Source organism: Martes martes (assembly GCF_963455335.1).
Source record: "Martes martes genome assembly, chromosome: 3".
NCBI lineage: Eukaryota > Metazoa > Chordata > Mammalia > Carnivora > Mustelidae > Martes > Martes martes.
The window spans coordinates 158,885,108-158,907,145 of NC_137890.1; the positions used below are offsets into that span (position 1 = coordinate 158,885,108).

General features: G+C 43.4%; 1 protein-coding gene across 2 annotated transcripts in view; it reads left to right on the top strand.

Moving 5' to 3' along the window:
- Positions 1–22,038, top strand: part of DNER (delta/notch like EGF repeat containing) — a 277,810-nt gene that overhangs the window by 202,696 nt on the left and 53,076 nt on the right. For both annotated transcript variants that reach the window (XM_080799207.1, XM_080799206.1), the window contains one exon: positions 11,770–11,994. In XM_080799207.1, coding sequence (XP_080655333.1) covers positions 11,770–11,994 — 225 coding nt within the window. The remainder of the gene's footprint in view (positions 1–11,769; positions 11,995–22,038) is intronic.

Sequence of the window (22,038 nt, forward strand, 5' to 3'; positions counted from 1 at the left end):
CTGGAACCATTCTGTCAGCGCTTGTGCAAAGAAGAGGCAGCCTCGGGTTGTTTCCTCATTGTTCTAGATGCGTCTTTCTAGTCTCTTCTGTAAGAATAAGCTCTTGCAGAGCCAAGATGTTTCCTTCTCCTCGCTGCCCTTTGCTGCTCGTCAAGGCACTTAGATGAACCAATTTTCATCCCCTCACCTTTCTTTTTTCAGATTTTATGTATTTATTTGAGAGAGAGTGAGAGAGTGTGTGTGTGTGCCTATATACTCGGGGGCAGGGATGGGTAGAGGGAGAGGCAGAAGCCAACTCTACGCCGAGCTCAGAACCTGACATGGGATTTGATCCCACAACCCTGAGATCATGTCCTGAGCAGAAACCAAGGGTTGGGACGCTTAACTGACTGAGCCACCCAGGAGGCCCTCATGCCTTCATCTTGATTCAGTGATTACTCACTGAGGTATCTGTAATCAAAACAGCTAATGACTAACATTTATCCTTCCACATTGCTTTGTAACAGATCTGTTAGAATATGTCCTCTGTCACACTCATCTCCTCATTCATCTGTTCATTTATTCCATAAGTATTTACTGGGTGCCAAGGCCCAAGGCTGAGGAACCAACATGAGGAACCAACATAACTTGGGGGTGGGAGACAGATGATAGACAAGTAAACCAACACGAACTTGTTGTTAGAAATTCAGGGGAGTGCCATGGAGATAGTGGACCAGGCACCGTGATACAGAATAAAAAGGGATATGTACCCAGAATAGGGTGATCAGGGTGATCACCTGTTAGGTGATCCTGCCTATTGAACATTAGGCAGGACTCCCCTGGAAACTGGGGGGCGCCTGGGTGGCTCAGTGGGTTAAGGCCTCTGCTTTCGGCTCGGGTCATGATCCCAGGGTCCTGGGGTCGAGCCCCGTGTCGGGCTCTCTGCTCAGCGGGGAGCCTGCTTCCCTTCCTCTCTCTCTGCCAGCCTCTCTGCCTACTTGTGATCTCTCTCTGTCAAATAAATAAATAAAATCTTAAAAAAAAAAAAAAACGGAAACTGGGTGTCTAGGTGTCTTAAGCATCTGACTTCGACTCAGGTCATGATCTCAGAGTCCTGGGATCAAGCTCTGTATTGGGCTCTGCTCTCCGTGTGGAGTCTGCCTGACAATCTCTGTCCTTCTCTCCCTCTGCCCCTCTCTACTTGTGTTCTCTCTCTCTCAAGTAAATAAATAAAATCTTAAAAAAAAAAAAAAAGGCCAGGAACTAAATCATCAAGTGTAAGCAGGTAGGAGCAGCAACTTGCAGGCACCGGAAACGGTATGTGGCGAGGCTCTAGGTGGGGAACAGCTAGTCATTTCTGGGAACTGAAGGGAGGTCGGTGGGGCCAGCTGCCGGAGAAAGAGGGGTCATCGAGTCAGTGTCACACTGTCATAGCCCACAAGGCTTGCTGCCCATGGATGGGAAGCCCATGTTTTATTCTAAGAGCAATGAAAAGCGATGCTAAAATTCACATTGAAAGAAAATATCCCTATTACGGCTTGGAAAACTGGTTGTAGGGGTAAAACAGAATTGGGAATCTGCTCAGAGGACACTGTTACAAAGACAAGGAGAGAGATAATTGTGGCTTTGACTTGGAGTGGTGGCAGCAGAGGTCAAACAGTGTTTGGGGTCAGGAAGTATTTTGAAGATAGCATCTATTAATATCCACTGATGTGTGAGACGTGGGCTTAGGGGAGAGGAGGCGGTCTTGTCCGTGAACCCTTTGCCAAGCCAGTGAAATCACGAGTTGAGGTTCAGGTACCCCTGCATTCCGTCTTTCCCCTTGCAGAGACCGCTCACCTCTCCATAGCTTCCTAGGCAGAGTGACTTCTTGGTCTTGCAACTTAAAATGATCCAGGAACATTTTCTTTTGGTTCCAAAGGTCTGATTGCCACAATGTGTCTATCTGAAGGGTGTTGATTTCTTTATTTACATAACAAATGCTTGGCAGGCATAGACATAAAAATATTGGCTCAGAGACAGAATTCGAAGCAATAGTCAACTAGCTAAATTATAGTTTTGCATTAGCCCCTATTTCCTTAGATTTCTTGCCTAGTTCTGTCTTGTTTGCTTTCCATTTTAATCCTTTAAGCTTTCATCCTTCTCTAAACTCTCCCCTTGTTGCAGTAGAGTTGTTTTAACTGTCTTGACTGCTGACATTGTTTCCACAGGTTTCAATTTTTCTCTGGGGTTATTGTGTTTTCTTTCCAGCATTTTCTAATGTATATCATACGAAGTTTGTATGACTTGGAAGAGACCGTTGCAAACAAAAAAACATTACTATCTTCCTTATTCTGTCTGCACATTTTGATTAACATTATTAAATAATTTTTTTATTTTCTGCCCTTCAAGTAGGATCATAAATTCAAATATATTTGCTCTTTAGGTTCCAGATGGGACCACATATTATTTCTCCAGTATAGTTAATTTGTTAATCTTTTAGTCAGTTCAGAAAGACTATTATTATTATTTTTATTATTTACAGTATGATATCCCACAAAGCAGTGTTTTGTTTGTTCTGAATGTGTCCATGAATGTGGTTGAATCCAAGAACGTTAAATTTTGTTTTCCAGTCCTCTTGCCTTGGCCACTGTAACTAATTTGGTTTGCATATTCTGCAAAAGGAATTTTCCAGAACATTTACCTTAAGAGATCATTACTGATAGATTGGCTTGTCAAAGGTCTGAAAGAGTTACGTTAATAGAAAGCGAAACTTTACCAAAGGCTATCTAAAATAATTGCTTTTAGAGTTAGAACGGGATGCAGGAACAGGAAAAAGCCTGGAGGTTCCGAGGATTGAATGTGGAGTTTGAAATTCTTTGTATGTAATGTAGGGTTGAGGGAAAGGGGGGCGAGGGGGGAGGGAGGTGCAGAGGAGAAAACAGGACAATGAAAATCTTGGTTCATTTTTGGAATGTTTCTGGAAAGATGAAATCTGTGCTGGCCAAGTCTCAGGTACAGATGACCCCAAGGCCTTTCCTACCTTGTGGTGCAAGATACCTTTCTCCCAGCACTCCCAGAACAGTGCTCACTGCGTAGGTTCACGCAGGAATGTACTTGAAAGTAATCTTTGCCTTCGCTTTGAGTCACAGACTTGTATATTTTGAAACAGAGAAATCAGACTCCTATAGCACAACATCTGTTTGGGGGATCACTTACATATACTCATGGATAGATCCAGAAATTGAATATACATTGTTTCTTCCCTGGGCTACAGTTTAGTTTTTGACACTTCCAATGCGGTAACATTCAAGCTCTCTGTCATCAGCATCATGTTTACAAGCCAGCTTTGAGTCAAAATTTCAAGAACTTAGACATTCACACCCGTGTAACTTGTATTATGGCAAGAGCCATAAACTAGCCAACATCTGGCCTTGATTGGCAGATGGGGAGGTCAGGGCTGCCTGGGTTGGCATCTTGGCTCCAAATCTGATATTTGGCTTATTTTAAAAATGACTTTTGGTTTTATAAGGAGTTGGTAGTACACGTGATAGGCTTATTCCTTAGAACTCAAGTTTCATGATCGTATTCTTTAAAATTATCCTCCATGTGATCCTGGAGATGCTGAGAGCCAGCGAGGCCCAGGGCATTTCCAATGCACAGAGTTCAAAATTTATACTTGCTAAGGGATCTCCATGTCCTAAAGCTATCTTAAATTAAAGAAGTTAGGATACTGATGGGTTTAATCTGGCCGTCATTTCTTTTGCAAGCGTGGAACCTTCAACTTTTCAAGTGCCTTGAGACAAACTCTCGTGTGGGAGGCAGCCTAGCACAGGGCTTAAGAACACAGACCTCATTTTGATTTTTGCTTTTCTCACTTACCAGTTGATGTCCCTGGACTAGTTCTCTGATATCTAGCCTCTAAGCCTTCTTTGGTAAAAGGGGGTAATAGTAGACCCTAACTGAGCCGTGGTTGTGATAAATCAAAGCGATAGAAGCCAATTGCTTGGTCTAGTGTCTGGTATGAGAACTCAGTATTTGCTGTTAGTGTTAACACTGATTCCTCTTCTTTTTCCTCTATTAGTGTAGCTATTTGATTTATACAGCTGTCTTATCATCTCTATTTTTAACAAATAAGGAACCTAAGACCTCAAAGAAGAGCTAGTTATTGGATTTCACTGGCATGGTTTATCAATCAGAATTTTGTTTAGTTGCAGACAGTAGACACTGTAAATAACTGTAGCTTTATACCAAGTTTAGAAGTCAGCTAACATAGGGGGGCTTGGGTGGCTCAGTCAGTTAAGTGGCTGCCTTCAGCTCAGATCAGAATCACAGGGTCCTGGGATCAGAGAGCCTGCCCCTCCTTCTCCCTCTGCCCCTGCCCCCTCTCCCTCTGTCCCTCCGCACCACTTGTGTGCACACTCAGTCTCTTTCAAATAAATAAAATTTTTAAAAAAAGAAGTCAGCTAGGGTAAGTCCTCCAAATCTTTTAATCTTAAGCCTTTTTTTTCTTTTTTCAACATTGTTTTAGGTTTTCTACATTCCTTGCATGTCGATATAAATTATGGAGTCACCTTGTGAATTTGTACCATAAAAAAAAATCATTTCCTTTGGTTTATTCTTTATCTTAGAGGAGGCTACCCATTATTTCACCACTAAATGTGAAGTTACCTGCAAGTTTTTCTTTTTTGCCCTGTCTGATGGAGGAAGTGGCCTCTGTTTTAGTTTGCTGATAATACCCCCCCTTTAAAAATAATGAATGGATACTGATTTTTGTCAAATGATTTTCTCACATCTGTCGAAATAACTGACTTGTTTAATGTGTGTGTGTAAAGAATTTGTGTTCTGAGTCTTTGGGTGTGGTTTTATACTAATATTAATTAGGTCAGGATGGTTCAATAGTATTTTGAAATATTGTAGACATGAGCTCATGCTGTCAATTTATTCTATTGGGTAATAAGAAAGGGGTCCTTCTCTGATGGAGTCTGTTTCTCCCTCTGGCAGGTTTTTCTTTTGTGTATTTCGAAGTTCTCTTATTAGGTGTCTGCACATCTAGGGTTGTTATATCTTTTTGATAGACAGCCAACTTTTTCATGTTAAATGGCCCTCCTTCTCTCTGATAATACTTCTAGCATTAAAGCCCACCTTTTCTGATATAATATCGCCACACTAGGTTTCTTTTTCTTTCTTCTTTTTTTCACACTAGGTTTCTTACACTAATTTTCCCCTAATGTATCTTCTCCCGTCTTTTCACATCAATCTCTATGTCTTTTTATTTAAAATGAGTTTCTCTTAGAGAACATGTAATTTGGTCCTCCTTTTTTTTTGTTCGGTCTGACAATCTCTACATTGTTAGTCATTTGCATTCAGTGCGATTATGCATAGGACTGGATGCTGTTTTCTGTTCATCTCCCATGTTCTTTATTTTATTCTTCCTTTCCTTCCTTCTTTTGGGAAAATTGAATACTTAGAAAATTTTTTTCTCTTCAGTTGGCTTTTTAGCAATATCTTTATTTTCTGCTGTTGTTTCGGTTCTTAATTTTTTGTTGTCGTTTAGTGGTTGCTCTGGGCATTAAGTATCCAATGACAGTATAATGCTATCAACCACCTCCCTCATTCTTTGTTCTATTGTTGTCATGTATTTTCTAAGTATGTTATAACATTATGATTCAATGTTGTTAATTTTGCTTCAAATTGTCAGTTGTTTAAGGGGCTCAGTCATTTGGGCCCCTGACTCTTGATTTCATGACCTCAGGGTCATGAGATCCAGTCCCACTTTGGGCTGCACACTCAGTGCGGAGTCTGCTTGAGATTCCCTCTCCCTCTCCCACTCTCCGCCTCCCCACCCGTGTGTGTACTCTCTCACAACAAATAAATAAAATCTTTAAATAGCTAGTTGTTTTTAAGTAAAGAAAAGGAAAAAGAACTTATCCCCGAATGTACCATTTTCAATCCTCTTCATTTCTTTCTACAAACTTGCATTTCCATCTATATTATCATTTATATTCTGCTTGAATAAGACTCCTTAATGTTTTTGTAGTAAGGTAGGTATGTTGGCAACAACATTCTCTTGGCTGTTCTTTATTAGAAAATGTCTTAATTTAGCCTCATTTTTATTTAAAGTTATTTTCTCTGGAAATAGAGTTCTTGGAGATAGGTTCATTCTTTCAGTACCTTAAAAAGAGGTAATTTTATTGTCTTTTGCCTCCATGGATCCTAATGAAAAGTCACCTGTAATTCTTTTCATTGTTCAATATATGTATTTTGGTTTTTTCTTCTCGATACTTTGGATATTTTTTTTTCCAGTTTTGGGTGCCCAGTATTTTGACTATGAGGTCCTTGTTTGTTTTCTTTGAATTTATCCTTCCTGGGGTTCACTGAGTGTTACCGTCTATGGGTTATTTTCTACCAAAGTGGGGCAAAACTCAGCCGTGTCTGTGCTCCAGACAGTAGAATGAATAAAGGGATAAAATAAAACAGGGCAAAGGGTGGATGTGCATGCCAGCTCTCTTTTAAGGAAGTTTCTCAGAAACAACCTCAAGAGATTTCCATTTATATCCCATTACCCAGAGTGTTGTCATTTCCATCTGGCTACAGAAGAGACAGCCAATGTAGCCATTATTCTGGGCAGCCGGGTGACCAGCTGTCCTATTGCTGTGAAAGCAGAGGAGGCAGATAACAGAGAGGACAAGCCCTTTCTGCTACACATAGCCAGCAAGTGACAGAGGCGTCTGACAGGTCCTGGATTACCTGTTTTCACATTCTTGGCCCTTCTGCTGCACTCCAGACGTCAGGTGTTACGGCAAAAAGCACTGGCTAGAAGCTTGGATTTGGGAGTCAGACTCTCTGTGTTCAAACTCCAGTCCTGCCATTTACTAGCTGTGTAACCTTGGGCAAGTTACTTGACCTTCCTGTGCCTCTGTTTACCCATCTGAAAAGGAAATAATAGTACTTAGCTCACAGAACTGAGACCAGCGTTCAGTGAGTTAATATAGCCCAACTGCTTGGAACGGTGCCCGGTATGGACAAGTGTTTGCCATTAAAAGACACTGTTTCAGCAGCTTGTCCTTTTGAACCTGTGCGGAAATGCTGTTAGAGATGCCCCCTGCCTATCACCTCTTCCCACCACGGCTTGCTCTGGGACCCCAGCTCCATTTGTCAGCCTCTCTGGATGGCCCAATAATTGTGCATATGTTTAGAGAACACTGTGTAAGAACCACCTGATTCCAAAACACTCCCTCTTAGATATCTCTTGGGACCCTCCTACCCCTCAAGGATTCATGTTCATGTGAAATTTGATGACGTTCCAGAGATTGGCGGACAAGCCCACCTCTCTCCCATTGCCCTAACCACAAACTCTGGGTGTACCTACAACCTGGAATTTCCCTAGAAGCCCTGCTTAAAGGAGGGAACCTCCAACATTTATTGAGTACTGCCTGCCATTCATCCGACACAGCAGGGGTCATCCTCGTTTTATATGCAAGAAAATTAAAGCACAAAATGATTAAGTACTTCACTCAAGGTCGCAAAGCTAGGAAGAAGAGCCCAACTTTGGTTTTCTGGCCCTGCCTTCTTTGTGTTATAAAACTTTGTCCCTTTCTCTCTCTGGAAGCCATTTAAGGGGTGGCTATGAAAGGTGTGAGTCATTTACAAAGGATGTCCCATTAATCAGAGGATAACAATTGCCTGGGTGATGGAAAAAGATAAGTTGCTGGTCACAGCTGTGGTGTCTCAGCTTGGGCTTCCATGACAGAATACCGTCGATGGTTGCCTTAAATAATAGACACTGATTTCTCGCAGGAATGGAGGCAGAGAAACCTGCGATGGGGGTACCAGCATGGCAGTTCTAGTGAGGACTGTCTTCCAGACACTTGCCTCAAATATTAGCATCCACACCTATGAATCTGATTCCTATCCATATGTGCCTGATCCCCAGTCCATGTCTTCTCCTTCGTATCTCTTTCCTGAGCACCAGGTCTGCATAGCTAACTGACTGGAATAAACACAAAAGTACCTCAAGCCAACAAGTGCAAAGCTGAGCTCAATATTCCACTCTGGGAATCTCCTCCTCTGTCGGCCATTGCGGTTGGTAACACCACCATCCACATTGTACCCCGGTCTGGAAAAACACACGTGTAGCTGCTTCTTACCAAATGCCTGTTATTTGCCAGTCACCGTGCCAAATGTTTTCCAGAATTTTTCATTTCAGCTTCGTAAAAACTGTGTGCTGTCGGCATCACCATGCCCATTCTGTGAATGCAGACGCACAAGGTCAAGAGGATCAAGGACTTGCTCAAGGTCTTGCAGTTGCTAATGGGCAGTAACTCCCACATTGGCTCCAAAGCCCATGGTTCACATTAAGTCACACACTGAAGGCATGTACACAGGGTCCACAGATGTGTTTTAGTTCCCAGAGAAATGACGTATCACTGTTTTCAACTAGGAGGGCTTCCAATAAGAATCCAGATCTCAGATATTTCTTGAAAATTCGGAGGATCTAGGAACGGGCTCCACCTCCCAAATGGCAGCAGGGGGCTACGGGTGAGCGGCAGCCACCCTCTTTGGGACACACTTGGGGGCGGGCATGCTGTCTCTGGTCTGGCGCAGTCCCCGCCGCTCCCTGCTGTCTTGCTGCTGGCCCGCTTCTGTCGTCAGTGCTGCCAACCTGACTCCTGCTGGTGTTGGAGTTTAAGGCTTCTGTTACCTTGTGTCCCTAGGCTTTCCCTCTCTTCGTTCTTGCACCATCTAATTGGTCCCTGAACTGACAGTGTTGCTTGTGAAATCATTTACTGTCTCACATTCTTCATCCCTAGCGCTACAAATTGTTCCTCCTAACCTCTCACCCCAATTACGCTAGTAAACACCTGGTTTCCTGCTTCCAGTCTTGATTGTCACTAATTCACTCTCCACACTGCTTGCAGTTAGGGATATCAAAAAAACAAGAATAGATGATGTCCAGGGGCTTCAGAAGGAAATGCAGACTCCTTACAGAGGCATGCAAGACTGTTCGCGATCGGACCTCTGACCGGGGGCCTCATTTATGTTCACTTCCCACCCTCCCCTTGACCTTACTGAAATGTGGGCTCTCCCCAGTCATGACCCTTCACATCTCCTTGCATATTTACTCATCTTTCACTCTACTTGGAATATCCTATGCAGATTATGTGAATATTTATAATGGAGTCTACCAACATGAATCTAGAGTGATTGCCTTTCTAAAATTTATATATTTTTTTTCAATTTTGACTTGATGGATGAGTCTTCTATTTCTTTTTCCATTCAGATACAAACAGGATAGAAACGTGAGTCCTGGTTGTGTTTATACACCTTAACTCCTTAATTGGCCCATCACCGATTTCCTTCAGTGTCATACTGCAGAGTAGCAAGAGCTTGGGCTTAGTATCCCCGCTGTGCCATCTACTAGCTACGTAGACTTCAAGAGGCTACTTTATATATGTTTCTGTGTCGCCACTGTCCCATCTGTTCAATAGAGGTACTAAGGGTTCTTTTATCATACAATAACAGTGGGGTTCAGAGAAATAATGCATGGAAAGGGTTAAAACCACCTGGTGCACCCCAGGAGATGTCCACTCTGGCTCTTATTCCTACCATTCTTATTTAATTCATTTACTCAGCATTGGATCAGGAGCTCTTTCAGGAATTTTGCTACGTACTTTTTTAGAACCCACAACGACACTGTAAAGAAAATAATTTCAGCTCTTTTCTGGATGAGGCAGCAGATTAGAGAGGTCAGGGCTCGCCTTGGTCATTGTTTGTCCCATGGTAATAAGTACTTAAGTATCTCCTTTTCATTCAGAGTAAAATGGAACACACCTCACAAAAGATGGAATTGTATTCCATTCCAGGCCATGAAGGGACTCTTTGGAGAATTCAAGTGTTATTAAAACCAATGTGGGACATTTTTAGTACAATTTCTAAAATTTAAAAACTACTAGGAACTTTATAAAATGTTGAATAGAATAGAATTTTGAAAAGGTTTTCTATTTTTGGACAGAAAAACACCAAGTTGATTATGCCAATTTATGAGGGATGCTTCAGATAATTAAGTCTGGGAGCTATTTTTGTTTGTTTTATGTATTCACTAGGTCCTTAGCAGTAACAACAGATATTGCCAATATTGCCAGGAGTTCTGTGTGAAGATGGGTAAACACGAACTTAATTGTAGACAAGGAGGGGATGTCTGAGTGGCACAGTCAGTTAAGCGTCTGCCTTCAGCTCAGGTCATGATCCTGGTGTCCTGGGATCGAGCCCCGCATAGGGCTCCCTTCTCAGTGGGGAGCCTGCTTCTCCTTCTCTCTCTGCACCGCCATCCCCACTTGTGCTTTCTCTCTCAAATAAATAAATAAAATCTTTTAGAAAAACATAGGCAAGAAAAGTTGAGAATATTGGAATAAAAACTGTCTATTAGAAAATTATTTAACTTTGTTTCTAAAATTTGAACCATCCTCCTTTTATTTTCAAGCTGCTGCTATACTGTGAATAGGTTTTACTAAAGCATTTGAAATCCCTACATGGATGCACTACCCTACAGACCCACACTTACGTGTGTACACTTTTTAAAACTGAGAAATACCAAAACACGTATACAGGAAACAAAACAAAAATAACCTCTACAATTAGCACATTTAATATTTGTAAAAAATTTAATGCTTTCCTGAGGTAAAATTTAGGTACAAATTTCATTTATTTTAGGTACATAACTCAGTGCATTTTAGTAAATGTATCACCACAATGCAATATTAGACCATTTACATCAACCCCAAAGACAGCTTATGGCCATTCAAGGTCACACCTGGCCCCAGACAAGCACCAGTCTATTTTCTTTATCTACAGATTTGCTTTTTCTGGACATTTCTTATAAGTGGAATCACACAATATGTGCTGTTTTTTAATTGATTTCTTTCAGCTAAGAAAGTGGGGTGCATCCACGTTGTAGCACAAGTGAGACCTTAGATCCTTTTTACTACTGCGTAGTATTCTGTTATATGGCCACCAGAGTTTATCCATTACAGTAACCAACTTAAAAAAGTATAGAAACCACTAACAGTGGCTCTTCTAGATAGAAGAATGGGGTGGAAGGGATATGAGAGGGAGATCTTTTTATTGATTACTATTTTATATGGGTTTATTCTTTTAAATTCGGGATTATATCTTTTTGAAGCAAAGGTAAGGAATGCCTTTCCCCCAGAAATGTGTATGAAATAAGAGGACAAAGCCCTCCACTGACCCCAGTCCTACCTTCCTAAAGGTAATCACCACTAATTTTTTTCAGCATCTTTCTAAACTAATTATTCACATATACATATGCCCATGTACACCTGTAAATATATTCACATCCCTGGGTGTCTGAACTGAGTGGTCATATATCTTACATTTGAACAAATTGGAAGCCCAGGGCTTAATACTTTAACCCCCCATTCCCAAAGCTAAGAAGACCTGCCTTCCCCCTATGGTTGGGTTGTCAGTATCTGGAAACTGTTAAATGAGTTAATCGCTTCACAATGGGGAAATTTAGGAATGGACCCAGGTTATTTACTTATTTTTTAAAGATTTTATTTATTTGAGAGAGAGAGGGATAGCACAGAGGGAGAGTGAGAAGCAAACTCCCCGCTGAGCAGAGAGACCAATATGGGGCTGGATTCCGGGACTCCAGGGCCATGACATAAGCCGAAGACAGAGGCTTAAGGTCTGAGCCACCCAGGTGCCACGTGTACCCAGCTTATCAGCTATGATGTGTGAACACAGTTTCATTTATTTTTTATCCGTTCCCCTGTCTGTGTTTTCTGGCAGGATACTTCGGCGCAGCCTGTGAGGAAAAGGTGGACCCGTGCGCCTCGTCCCCGTGCCAGAATAATGGGACTTGCCACGTGGACGGCCTGCATTTCAGCTGCAGCTGCAGCGCGGGCTTCACGGGGCCAGCATGCGCCCAGCTCGTGGACTTCTGTGCTCTCAGCCCCTGCGCTCACGGCACCTGCCACAGCGTGGGCACCAGCTATAAATGCCTTTGTGACCCAGGTCGGTACCATCATGGAATGCAAATCCTTGCTCTCTCCAGTCTTAGACTTTTACCTTTTCTAGTGCATCTGGGCAGATGTTGGCTCCCCGGATGTGTTCACTTGACCATAGACATGTCCCCCACTCGCTTATGACACCCTTTCTCTTTAGACTTCCTCTTGGCAGGGTTTTAAAAACACGATTTCCTCTCTCCATGAGCAGGTCACAGTCATGACAAAATACGAAAAAACAAGTAAGCCAAATAAGAAAATTAAAAATAGGCTTGATCTCTGAACATCTTAATTATTTTTTAAAGATTTACTAAAGGTCATTCCCCAGCATTTACTGGATTGCATATCTTTTAATACCATGTTCTTAGGTTAATGGAGTATGTTTTTCTTTTTTAATGGGCATAAAAAGCAAGAACAATCCATTTAGAATTTTCTCATCTATTAGAATTCTTACTCTGGGCCCTGTATGTGTTATCAGACCGGTGGTGCCCTCTGCAAATATTCAAAAGTTCCAAAAGTTTCTTTTCCAAAGATCTTCTGCCTTGTACTGATTTTTTTTTTTTAATTGTGTAAATTTTGAGACTCAGAAGTCACAGTGATTTCTAGCCAAAATTTGTGTCTGCCCAACCTACCTGTATGGTCCTGAAAAGAACGCACACATGGGTGACTCTTTCTGGTTGTTTCTGTTTTGCCTCCCTCTCTCCTTCCTTGTAGGAGCGAGCTTCAGAATGCGTGGAAGCGCGATTCCTCACACGTGTGTCTGACCCGCTCATGTGGAGGCTAGTTCCCTGGTTTTGCTGGAATCCTGGGTCTGCTGGTGCAGTGGCTTCCACCTGATGCCTGGTCCCCTGTCACCCTGTTTTCACCTGTAGACTTCTCCTTCTGGGCCCCATACGCTTCCCCCCCCCGTTGAATTCCAGCAGTCACCCTTGATATCACTTGCCTGGTCTTTAAAACATTATATTAATTGTCTTTCTCCCCACTGAGGGTAGGAGGAAGTGTATTTTATTAGTAACCTTTGTGTAACCATAATAGCTCCAAACCACCATTTAGTGAGCTTGAATCTGTCTAGGTTCTGAGCTGGGTGCTTCACATCTGTGGTCCCTCCCTGCAAGCTACATCTCACCGAGCCACATTTATGAATTGTGTCATACTTGCTTTAGTCATGTGCCTGTGGCCATACACCCAAAAAAGGGGCTGAATGCAGAGGCCGACCCAGGTGCCGCAGTTCCACTGCCCAGAACTTTCAAGGGGCACGTCTCATACTCATGAATCAATGAAGGAATTAGTAGGAAATCCAACTAAGCATTGAGGGGTATTGAAAAACCTTTTCATGGAGGGGAGCTTGGTGGCTCAGCCATTTAAGCATCTGACTCTTGATTTCAGCTCAGGTCATGATCTCAGGGTCGTGAGATCAAGCCCCGTGTGAAGGTCTGTGGCTCAGTACAGAGTCTGCTTGTCCCTCTCCTTCTGTCCCCCCCCTGCCCACACTCTTGTTCTCTCTCAAATAAATAAATAAAATAACCCCCCACCCCCGCTAAAATATATATGAAGAGAAAAAGAGAGAAATATTGGAAGAGATTGATTTTAAGGAATTGGCTCATGTAACTGTGAGAACGGGCAAATTCTCAATCTGTAGTGCCAGACAGGCTGAAAACTCAGGCGGGGTTTCCTTGTTACAGTTTTGAGCCTGAGTTCCTTCTTAAGAAACCTCATTCTTTGCTCTTAGGCCTTCACTGGATTGGATGAGGCCCACCCACATTTTGGAGGGTAATCACTTCACTCAAAGCCTACCACTTTAAAAACTCATCTCGTCTGAAAAGTACCTTCCCAGCAACACCTAGACCAGCGTTTGACAACACGTTTGGGTGCCGTGGCTTAGCCGAGTTAACACATGGAATTAAGGCTCACAGTAGCATTTTTGGGTTTCCCGTTAGACCTCAAGGTGAAGAAGTTTCTCCTCCTCTCCATCTGCCCTGAGATACTTTCCCTTGCCTCCCCCCGACTCCCTCTGTCCTCTCCTGTCAGAGCCATGGTGGAAATGGGAATGGCTTCCTCACCGGAAGCCCAGTTTTCTTCCATGTGCTGGGCCCTGTGCGTGCGATGGAGCTGGGCCTGCTGAGGAGGGGGCAGCCCGGGGAGGCCCCCTTGCCTGTTGGGAATGTGGGACATGAAGACCGCTGTGTTTGCACATGAAGCAAGCTGCAGTGGTGCTGGGGAGAACACGGTCTCACTCACATCGGGGCTCCCGAGGGCGCTGCTTCCCACGTTCCATGTATTCTCATGTGTGGTGACTACCCGCCCCCCCCCATCGGAAGCAAAATCGTTCTGTGAGGAACTTCCTCCCTCCTTCATTACCAGACCCCTGAGAGTGCTGCTTCTGTCCGGGAAGCCCCACCCAACGAGAAATCAGATATCCCAAGACCAGAAGGGAGCCCTGTTTTCTCCTCCTTTTCTCCTCAGACTTCCTTTCTCGATCATACTAACTTTTTCTTTCTATTTAGTTGGCCTACTTTTAAAACTTTCTTTCTTTGTTTGTTTATTGTTTATTGTTTATTTTTAAACCTTTAAGTGGAAGGTAGTTATTTAAAGGTAAATGTTACTTTGTGTGGCTGACAATTATGAAAATGTTGTTTAACACTTTTGAGTTTATCAGCAGATATGGGCAGGCTTACCTGGGTCCTGCATAGAAAGTATATTTCCTATTCTTTCCCTTTCCACACTGGGAGGTGAGAACTGACCTGGGAGATCCCCTCCCGTTGACTGTCCCCATAGGAAACTTACAGGACTTCTCTGGACATTTTTGTATTTTTATGAAGAACATCTTAGATTCTTGTCCATTCAGTGACAGTTGGTAAAACAGCCTAGGCTGGGACAAGTTGCTGACTGTGGTCTGCTGTGTGTGAGAGTGTTAAATGTGGCATGTGGCACATTTCCTGGCATGGAGTCGTGAGAGATATTGTCCTTTCTTTCTGTCAATGGACATTCCAGCATTTATTTATTTATTTATTTATTTATTTATTTATTTATTTAAAGATTTTTATTTATTTATTTGAGAGAGATCGAGCCCGAGCAGGGGGTTTGGGGGAAGAGGGAGAGGGAGAAGAAGACTCACTTGCTCAGCAGGGAGCCCAATGTAGGACTCCATCCCAGGACCCTGGGATCATGACCTGAGCTGAAGACAGACACTTAACCGACTGAGCCACCCAGGTGTCCCCCAAGCATTTCTTCATAAGGTGAAGAAGGGTAAAGTATCTCTTGTTTAAACAGCACTTTCACCTCCTGCTGGTCTCTACTCAAACTGCCTTCCTGGCCAGCTGGAGCATTTGGCTTGGTAATAGTCAAATGTCCAGTGTCACCTTCGGGAGGTGAGGAAGCTGGTGATCAGAGCTGAAATGGTGAGGGGACTACTGACTGATGATCAGTAGATGCTTTATTGAATTAATACAGTGTTTATATACTCTTAAGGTCTGGATTTCTATAGGATGTGGTTACACGCAGAGTAATCATGTACTTACATGTGAACAATAACAACTTATTAATGGACAGAAAAACAGACTTAATGACTTTCCATTGTAATCAATACAGTCTATCTTAGAGGGGCATGAAATTACACCATGCATCCTTTCGTGTTTATTCTGGGCATCAGTCCCAGCAGAACTCTTGTCCTCTTCTTGGAGCTTTCTCACAAGACACGGCATGACCCGGGTCCCATCGGCAAGGATGCAGGTTTTGTTCCAACAGTCCACTAAGTAGCCTTGAAAAGCCTGAAGAGGCTTGTATTCCCTTCCATGAGTCCTTCATCTCTTAGGTGGTCTCTCCCCGGGGCAGAACCTTGGAGTTCTTGTCAGAGTTCTATCTTTGAACTTGGGAGATAAAATTGCTTTCCGAGGGGTTGCGTCCTCAGATCATTAAGTGACATTGTGTGAAATAAAAAAGGCATCTTAACATCTGGGAAGAATTTACATTTTAAGAGGTGAAATGACAATTCTCTGATTATGAAATCTTTAGTCTTAATCTTTTGGAGTACGTAATTGCTTTCCCACCAGTTTGCATAATAGAAGAATCTCACGAGAGTCGGTGAAATTGGGTGTCTAGCTGAAGAGCGGCAAGCCTGATCATCTCTACGGAGAGCAAACCGATCCCATTTCATAAAATGACAGCAGATTGAAATCATGTCAGGTTGATAATTAGTTCCCATCTGACAAAATGCCATTTGGATCACTGCAAATCAGATTTGCCAGGTGCTTTATTTTCAAACCTCATTTTTAGCTTATCAGGCTAGGGATTTCTGATGGGACTTTAATATTAAATAATAAAATGTCAGCGCTGAGTAATCACTGAAATATTATCTTTCAGTGACAGTGTTAAGTGATAGGCCATAAATACTCCCCCCAAAATGGCAAATTGAAATCTCCCCAAGACTAGAGAAATGGAGAACATGGACCCTTGTAAGAAAGCATTGTGTGTGGGGGGTGTCACAGTGCGAGGAACTTGCTGGGGGTGGGGCGGACATGCTCGCAGGTGGGAGCCATGGTGTTTCATGCGCCCTCAGTACAATGGTAGCATCAGCAGATGCCGTTTGGATGATGACCAATACTGGAAGGAATCCCTGGCTGGAGATGGTTTGCCCGAGTTCACTGGTATTGGCCCCAGCCTAATGCAACTGAGTCATTACTCTGACCTTGTTTGTTGAATTGAATTAACCATGCCTTTATAGAATGTGCCTTAAGTTAAGGAATTTTAGACTTTTCCAAATAACATTTTTTTTTAAAGGAAACTGTAGGAATTTCAGATATTTTTTACATATGCCTTACGCATGAGCTGCACCTATGGTCTCTGAGGCCTGAAGGGCAGCTGGCATTGCTTCCTTCAGACTCAGACTTGGCAGTATCAGCATTCTGATAGTCTTCTGGAAACACAATCTAAGGTAAGACTGACTGCTTAGGATTTTAATAATGATTCAACCGCCATAAAGACAAAAGCACACCTACAAGATACGAAGACATTTATGTCTTGCTAACGAATGCTTAATTGCATTTAGATTCTTGGGTAAGTACAGTGGACAGCTTTCATCTTTTATGAACCAGAAAGCTTTCTTCACTAGGTTCACTATGATAGAGACAGTTCTTGTGTTTAACAAGCTCTAAGGGGTTCCTGGTCTACATATCATAGTATTCCTAAGAATTATAGATTGTACACAATATATTGTCTCCTTTCCTTACATCTCAGCACTGTTACCATGTCCTTCTTTTGTTATATTTCAAAACATGATATCTGTCCTCACCATGGGAACCCCAAATAGAGCCTTGTCTACCTAGTGAACAGCTGTAATAATTCTTCATAATCTGTATTTACCTAAGAAAGAAATTTAAATCTCTCTTGACATCATGATGATAGTAAGAACACTGATATATGAGAGCTTGTTGGGCAATTACAGATAGGCCTTGAAGGTGTTAGAAGCTGGCCTCATGCTCATAGGTGGGCCATTGTGTCTCTTATTGGACACAGGGACATAAGTAATCCCACAGAAACTGATACCAGACATGGTCACTCTGAGGCCATGATAAAGTGAGACAAACAAGACCATTTCATAATTTTAAGTACAGACAAAACCAAGGTCACCATGCAATCCACATAATACCATACTTCTCCTTCTCTCACAAATGAATGGAGGGCTAGCTCCTTCTTTACCAACCACAGCTTTAGCCTTGAGCCAGCTTGCCTTTGCTATAGATCAGATATATTGAGATACTCGAGCATAGAGCTGCTTCTGCTTTCTGACCCCACTCTAGAGTGAGTCCTCCCCAGATCATCCAGCTGGAGTTCAAATCCTGTAAGTAGCATCTAACCCCCTTGTATTGAGACACCCCCTGGTTCCCATGATGTGTTCCCCCTTGCTGCATTGACTGGACTTAACTGATTGAAATGCTCAAAATACTGAAAGTTTAATCAATTGAAGTTTTGTGTTAACAGCCCAATCAGAATTTCCAACGAGTTGGACAAGGAAATACTGTGGATTTATACACAGGGGGAGGATGCTATGGAACAAAAGTCCTGGGTGAGGGTGGGAGGGGGAGGAGAGGGGAGATTCAGAGATCAGGAGATGCATTTGGCTGTCAAATAAGATGCCCTGGGTGCAGTAATGGGTGGTAAGGCTGAAAGGCTCGCTGGGGCACACTGGGGAGACTCTAGATGCTGAGTTTGGAAAATGAAGACTTGGGGACCTTTTGCATTGTCTGGGAACTGATCCGTGTTTTAGAGAGACGGTTCTGATAGGATTGGGAGATTTCTAGGGAGAATGAGTGATTCGAGGAAGAATGAACATTCTGGTAGAATCAGATATTACAGATAGATTTACAGTCAAGAAGAGATGGTAAGACAGCAGAGGAGTCAGGAAGCTCAGGCAGGTGCAAGTGAGAGCTTGGACTTGTGGCAGTGGGAATGAAAGGTCGGACCTAAAATCTAATCGACAGGTGGAATCGTCAGAGTTGTCAGCTGAATGCAGAGAACGAAGGTCGGACTGGAGCTCAAGGTCTGTCTCCAGCTTTAACTCGGGAAACTCAGAGAAATAGGAGAATGTGCAGAAGCAGTCTTAAGCACCCCCCACCCCCCACCACGCCAGGGGACGCTGAGGAGTCGGCCCCTATGGTGTCACAGCTGCTGGCACGGCCATACTTTTCTCCATTTCCTTTTTATTCTAATTTGGGGGGCATTCAGGGAGAATTAGTGATCTTGCCTTCTTTAGGCTAGTGACCTGCGGGATTACTAGAAGGGGAGAAAGGACACCGAAATGAGAGAAGGGCATTGCTGGTGGAGCGTATGGAATGTTTATGAGATTCTTGACATTCAAAACCTATTCACAAGGCTGCTTTTTAACCTCGCTTTAAATGGCTAATCCGTACGTATGACAGTGTTGATGAGACAGCCTTTAATTACAGAGGATTTCTGTTCCTTCTCCCACCGCTCCACTTAAAATTCGAGTAGTTGAGAGCTCATTCGTGGCTGAACTATTGTTGAAAAGGAATGAGGTTTATCTACTGACTGTAGGTTTTAGAATAGGCTGTGAGGACAGCAGAAAACATTGACATCACCTTACCTGCACCTTACCTGCAAACTGGGAATGGCAGCTGATAATAACTTGGGGCGCTAAGCCGTGTATTTCTGAGAATGGCTCTGTGGGAGGCACTTTTCCAGCCCATGATTGCGGGAACTTCTCATGAAGTGGCCGTGAAGATCAGATGGGGACATACTTGAAACTCTTTTATAACTAAGACATTGACTCTTATTTTGTTTGGTGGTTGGGAGTTAATTACGACCTGATCGCTAATGTTTTCTTGCTTGCCGAGAGTCTGGGCAGCTGGAATTGAGAACTGAGAGTCAGCATCTTTGCCTCTCTTCCCAGCTGTGATGGAAAGGGGCCTGGCCAAGAACTGAACCGAGCCCGGTTCAAGTCTCAGCTTTGTCACTGAGCAGCTGTGCAGTTGGCCTCTGGCTGCCTTAGTTTCCTCTTCTGTGAAATGGGGATAAACCATAAAGCTCAAATGAAATGATGCATACTGTCTTGTATTTTGAAATCTATAAAACAACGAAGCAGTTGTGCAAATGTCAGCTATGCCTTTCCCTGGGGAAGATCGGCAAGGAATGATTAAATCTGTGCCTGGATTTTTTTCACATGAGGTTCAAGGCTAGAGCTGGAGTAGAGGAGGGATCCATCTTCATGGCTGTAGTGGGTACAGGTGTACCTTCTTGCAGGACTAAGTGATTACTTGCTGTGTGGGCTCTCGGTGGCTTCCGTGATAAATATGAAATGCCCGGTGCTGGGCAGAGCTCTTTAAGTGAAATGGTTACTCGGATCCTCATAGTCCTTAAGTCGTGACCATGATTGTTGCCATTTCTGGGCCGAACACTACAGAGCTAGTAGAGGATGAAGCCGGGATCGAACCCTGGGTGTTTGGGACCCAGAGCCTCTGTTAGCTCAGAGTAAACAGGAAATAGGGTGAAACTGTGTCTTTGACTCACTAGTGATGAGTAAAGGACTGACCAGATTTCCTAAGCAGTAGTTGTCTTAATAGCTACCTCAAAAGAACACATGACGTTGGGGTTCATCGGGATATCGATTCAGCCATATTGATCTGGGTAACGCTCTTCATCCGGGCAGCTTTGCCTCAGTCACTCGAGTCTATGACAACTGCCAACATCCAGACTCTGTGCCAGTCACCTGACAAAGTTCTCTCTTCCTTAAACCCAGGCTGTAGTACTCCTGTTTTCCTAACTCAAGGATGGAGAAACTGAGGCAGTGAGAGTATAAATAGCAGGAGGCAGGGGTGACAGAGCCCCAAATTTAGCTGGGTTTGTCTAGAACTGAAGCCCTTGACCCATAGGCAGACTCTCAGCAGAAGCCTGCTTGTGCCCTCCCCAAAGTTATGCATCAACCTGGGCTCTCACTTATGTTTGAGCCAATCACGAGAGAAGCTTCTAGACTCCTCTTGTCTCAGTGCAGCTCCTGAGATGAGGCTTGAAAAGCAGACTTGATTATGGTCTAGCGAGTGGCTAGACCTGACCAATAGTTCCTTCCTTCCCAGCCCAGAGAAGCACAGTTCTGACTCCAAAGGGATTGAGCTGCTGGGTGAAGGGGGTGGCAGTGGGGGGCGGTGGGGGGAGTCCTTCTGCTTTTGTTACACTGCAGATTCAGCTCCTTCGAAATGGTTGCTGGGGGCTACCTGGGCCCGGAACTTAGGGCCGCATCTCACCTGATGGCTGCTGCTTACACCTGTTTAGAGAAACTGCTGTCCTGTGGTTCAAATGAGAAATACAGATGTGGCCACATGACAGATGTGTCACCCTTCCACTGAGGTAGTCTCCCTTGAGGGGTGGTGATTCTCACTCCTGGGAGCCCCAGTGCCCAGAAGCAATACGACCTTTGTTCTTACCACTGGAATCTGCAGGTCTCCTGCGTTGACTCTTGTATGACCCGACACCTTCGATGCTGTTTCTTTTCACATGGCTCTGAGAATGTCCCTGAAACGTTCTTTCCTCTTCACAGTTGGCTTTTGTTTTTTCGTTCTTTGCCTGGAGAGAGCTTGGATGTCCTAGTTTCCAGTGTCACTCCTCCTTACGGGAGTGGCTCAGGGGCAGTGGTCTGTTGTCAGTGTCCATAGTGGAGGCGTAGCTGGGCTCCGGAGCCTCAGGGTTGGAGCCTCTATGACAGTGTGCTGTCTCGTAGGGGATGATCCGAATTACAGGGTGACCGATGGCTGGCTGCATCCTGAGTCCCAAAAGACAATCCAAGAGGAGACTTGCCTGCATGTTCTACTTTTTTTTCTTTCTTTCTTTCCTGGCCTTTTAGTCTTCACTGTGCTTTTAAATTCTTTATTGATTTGGATTTGTCTAAAAATCTGCGGACAATGCCCTGCATCTGTTTTCTGATTTTCTATCACCGTCATTAATTTTCCATTTAAGGGCACAGGATGAAAGTTGCTGCATATGCTGAGTGCTTTTATAAAATTGCTTCAGTTTTAATGAAGATTCTGAACCCCTGGGTGTGCCTGCAGCAGTGATACATGACCTCTTTTTTTAAAAAATTACAGCACATTGTCAGCTCAGAGTCCTTACTGATTTTGTGGAGCAGCGTGTCCTCTCCGGTCTCGCCAGGTGCTTCCTTATGCAATGCCATGGTGCTTCATTTAAAACCCCATTTGGCATTAGAGGATTTGGCTGGAGAGATCATTAGCCATTTGGACAGAAGTCTTAATGATATGTTGATAGTTATCAGGCTAATGTTTCATTTTTTTCGATATTAGGTGGTTTCTGATGATACAGATGAGAGTGAATGTCTGAGGCTTAATTCATTAGTAAAAGTATGTCTTTTAGATGGGATAAGCCCGACTGAAAGTCAGTGTACACTCATATATTGTCGGGTGGTCTGATTTGAGGACAACTCCCCTTCATCCATTACCCCCTAAAAATGCCTTTGCTAATAGTTTGCTGATGCCTGAAAGTTTATGCCTGTGGTTTTATTCTTTTAAGTGAGGCAATGTCTCTGGTAATTAAA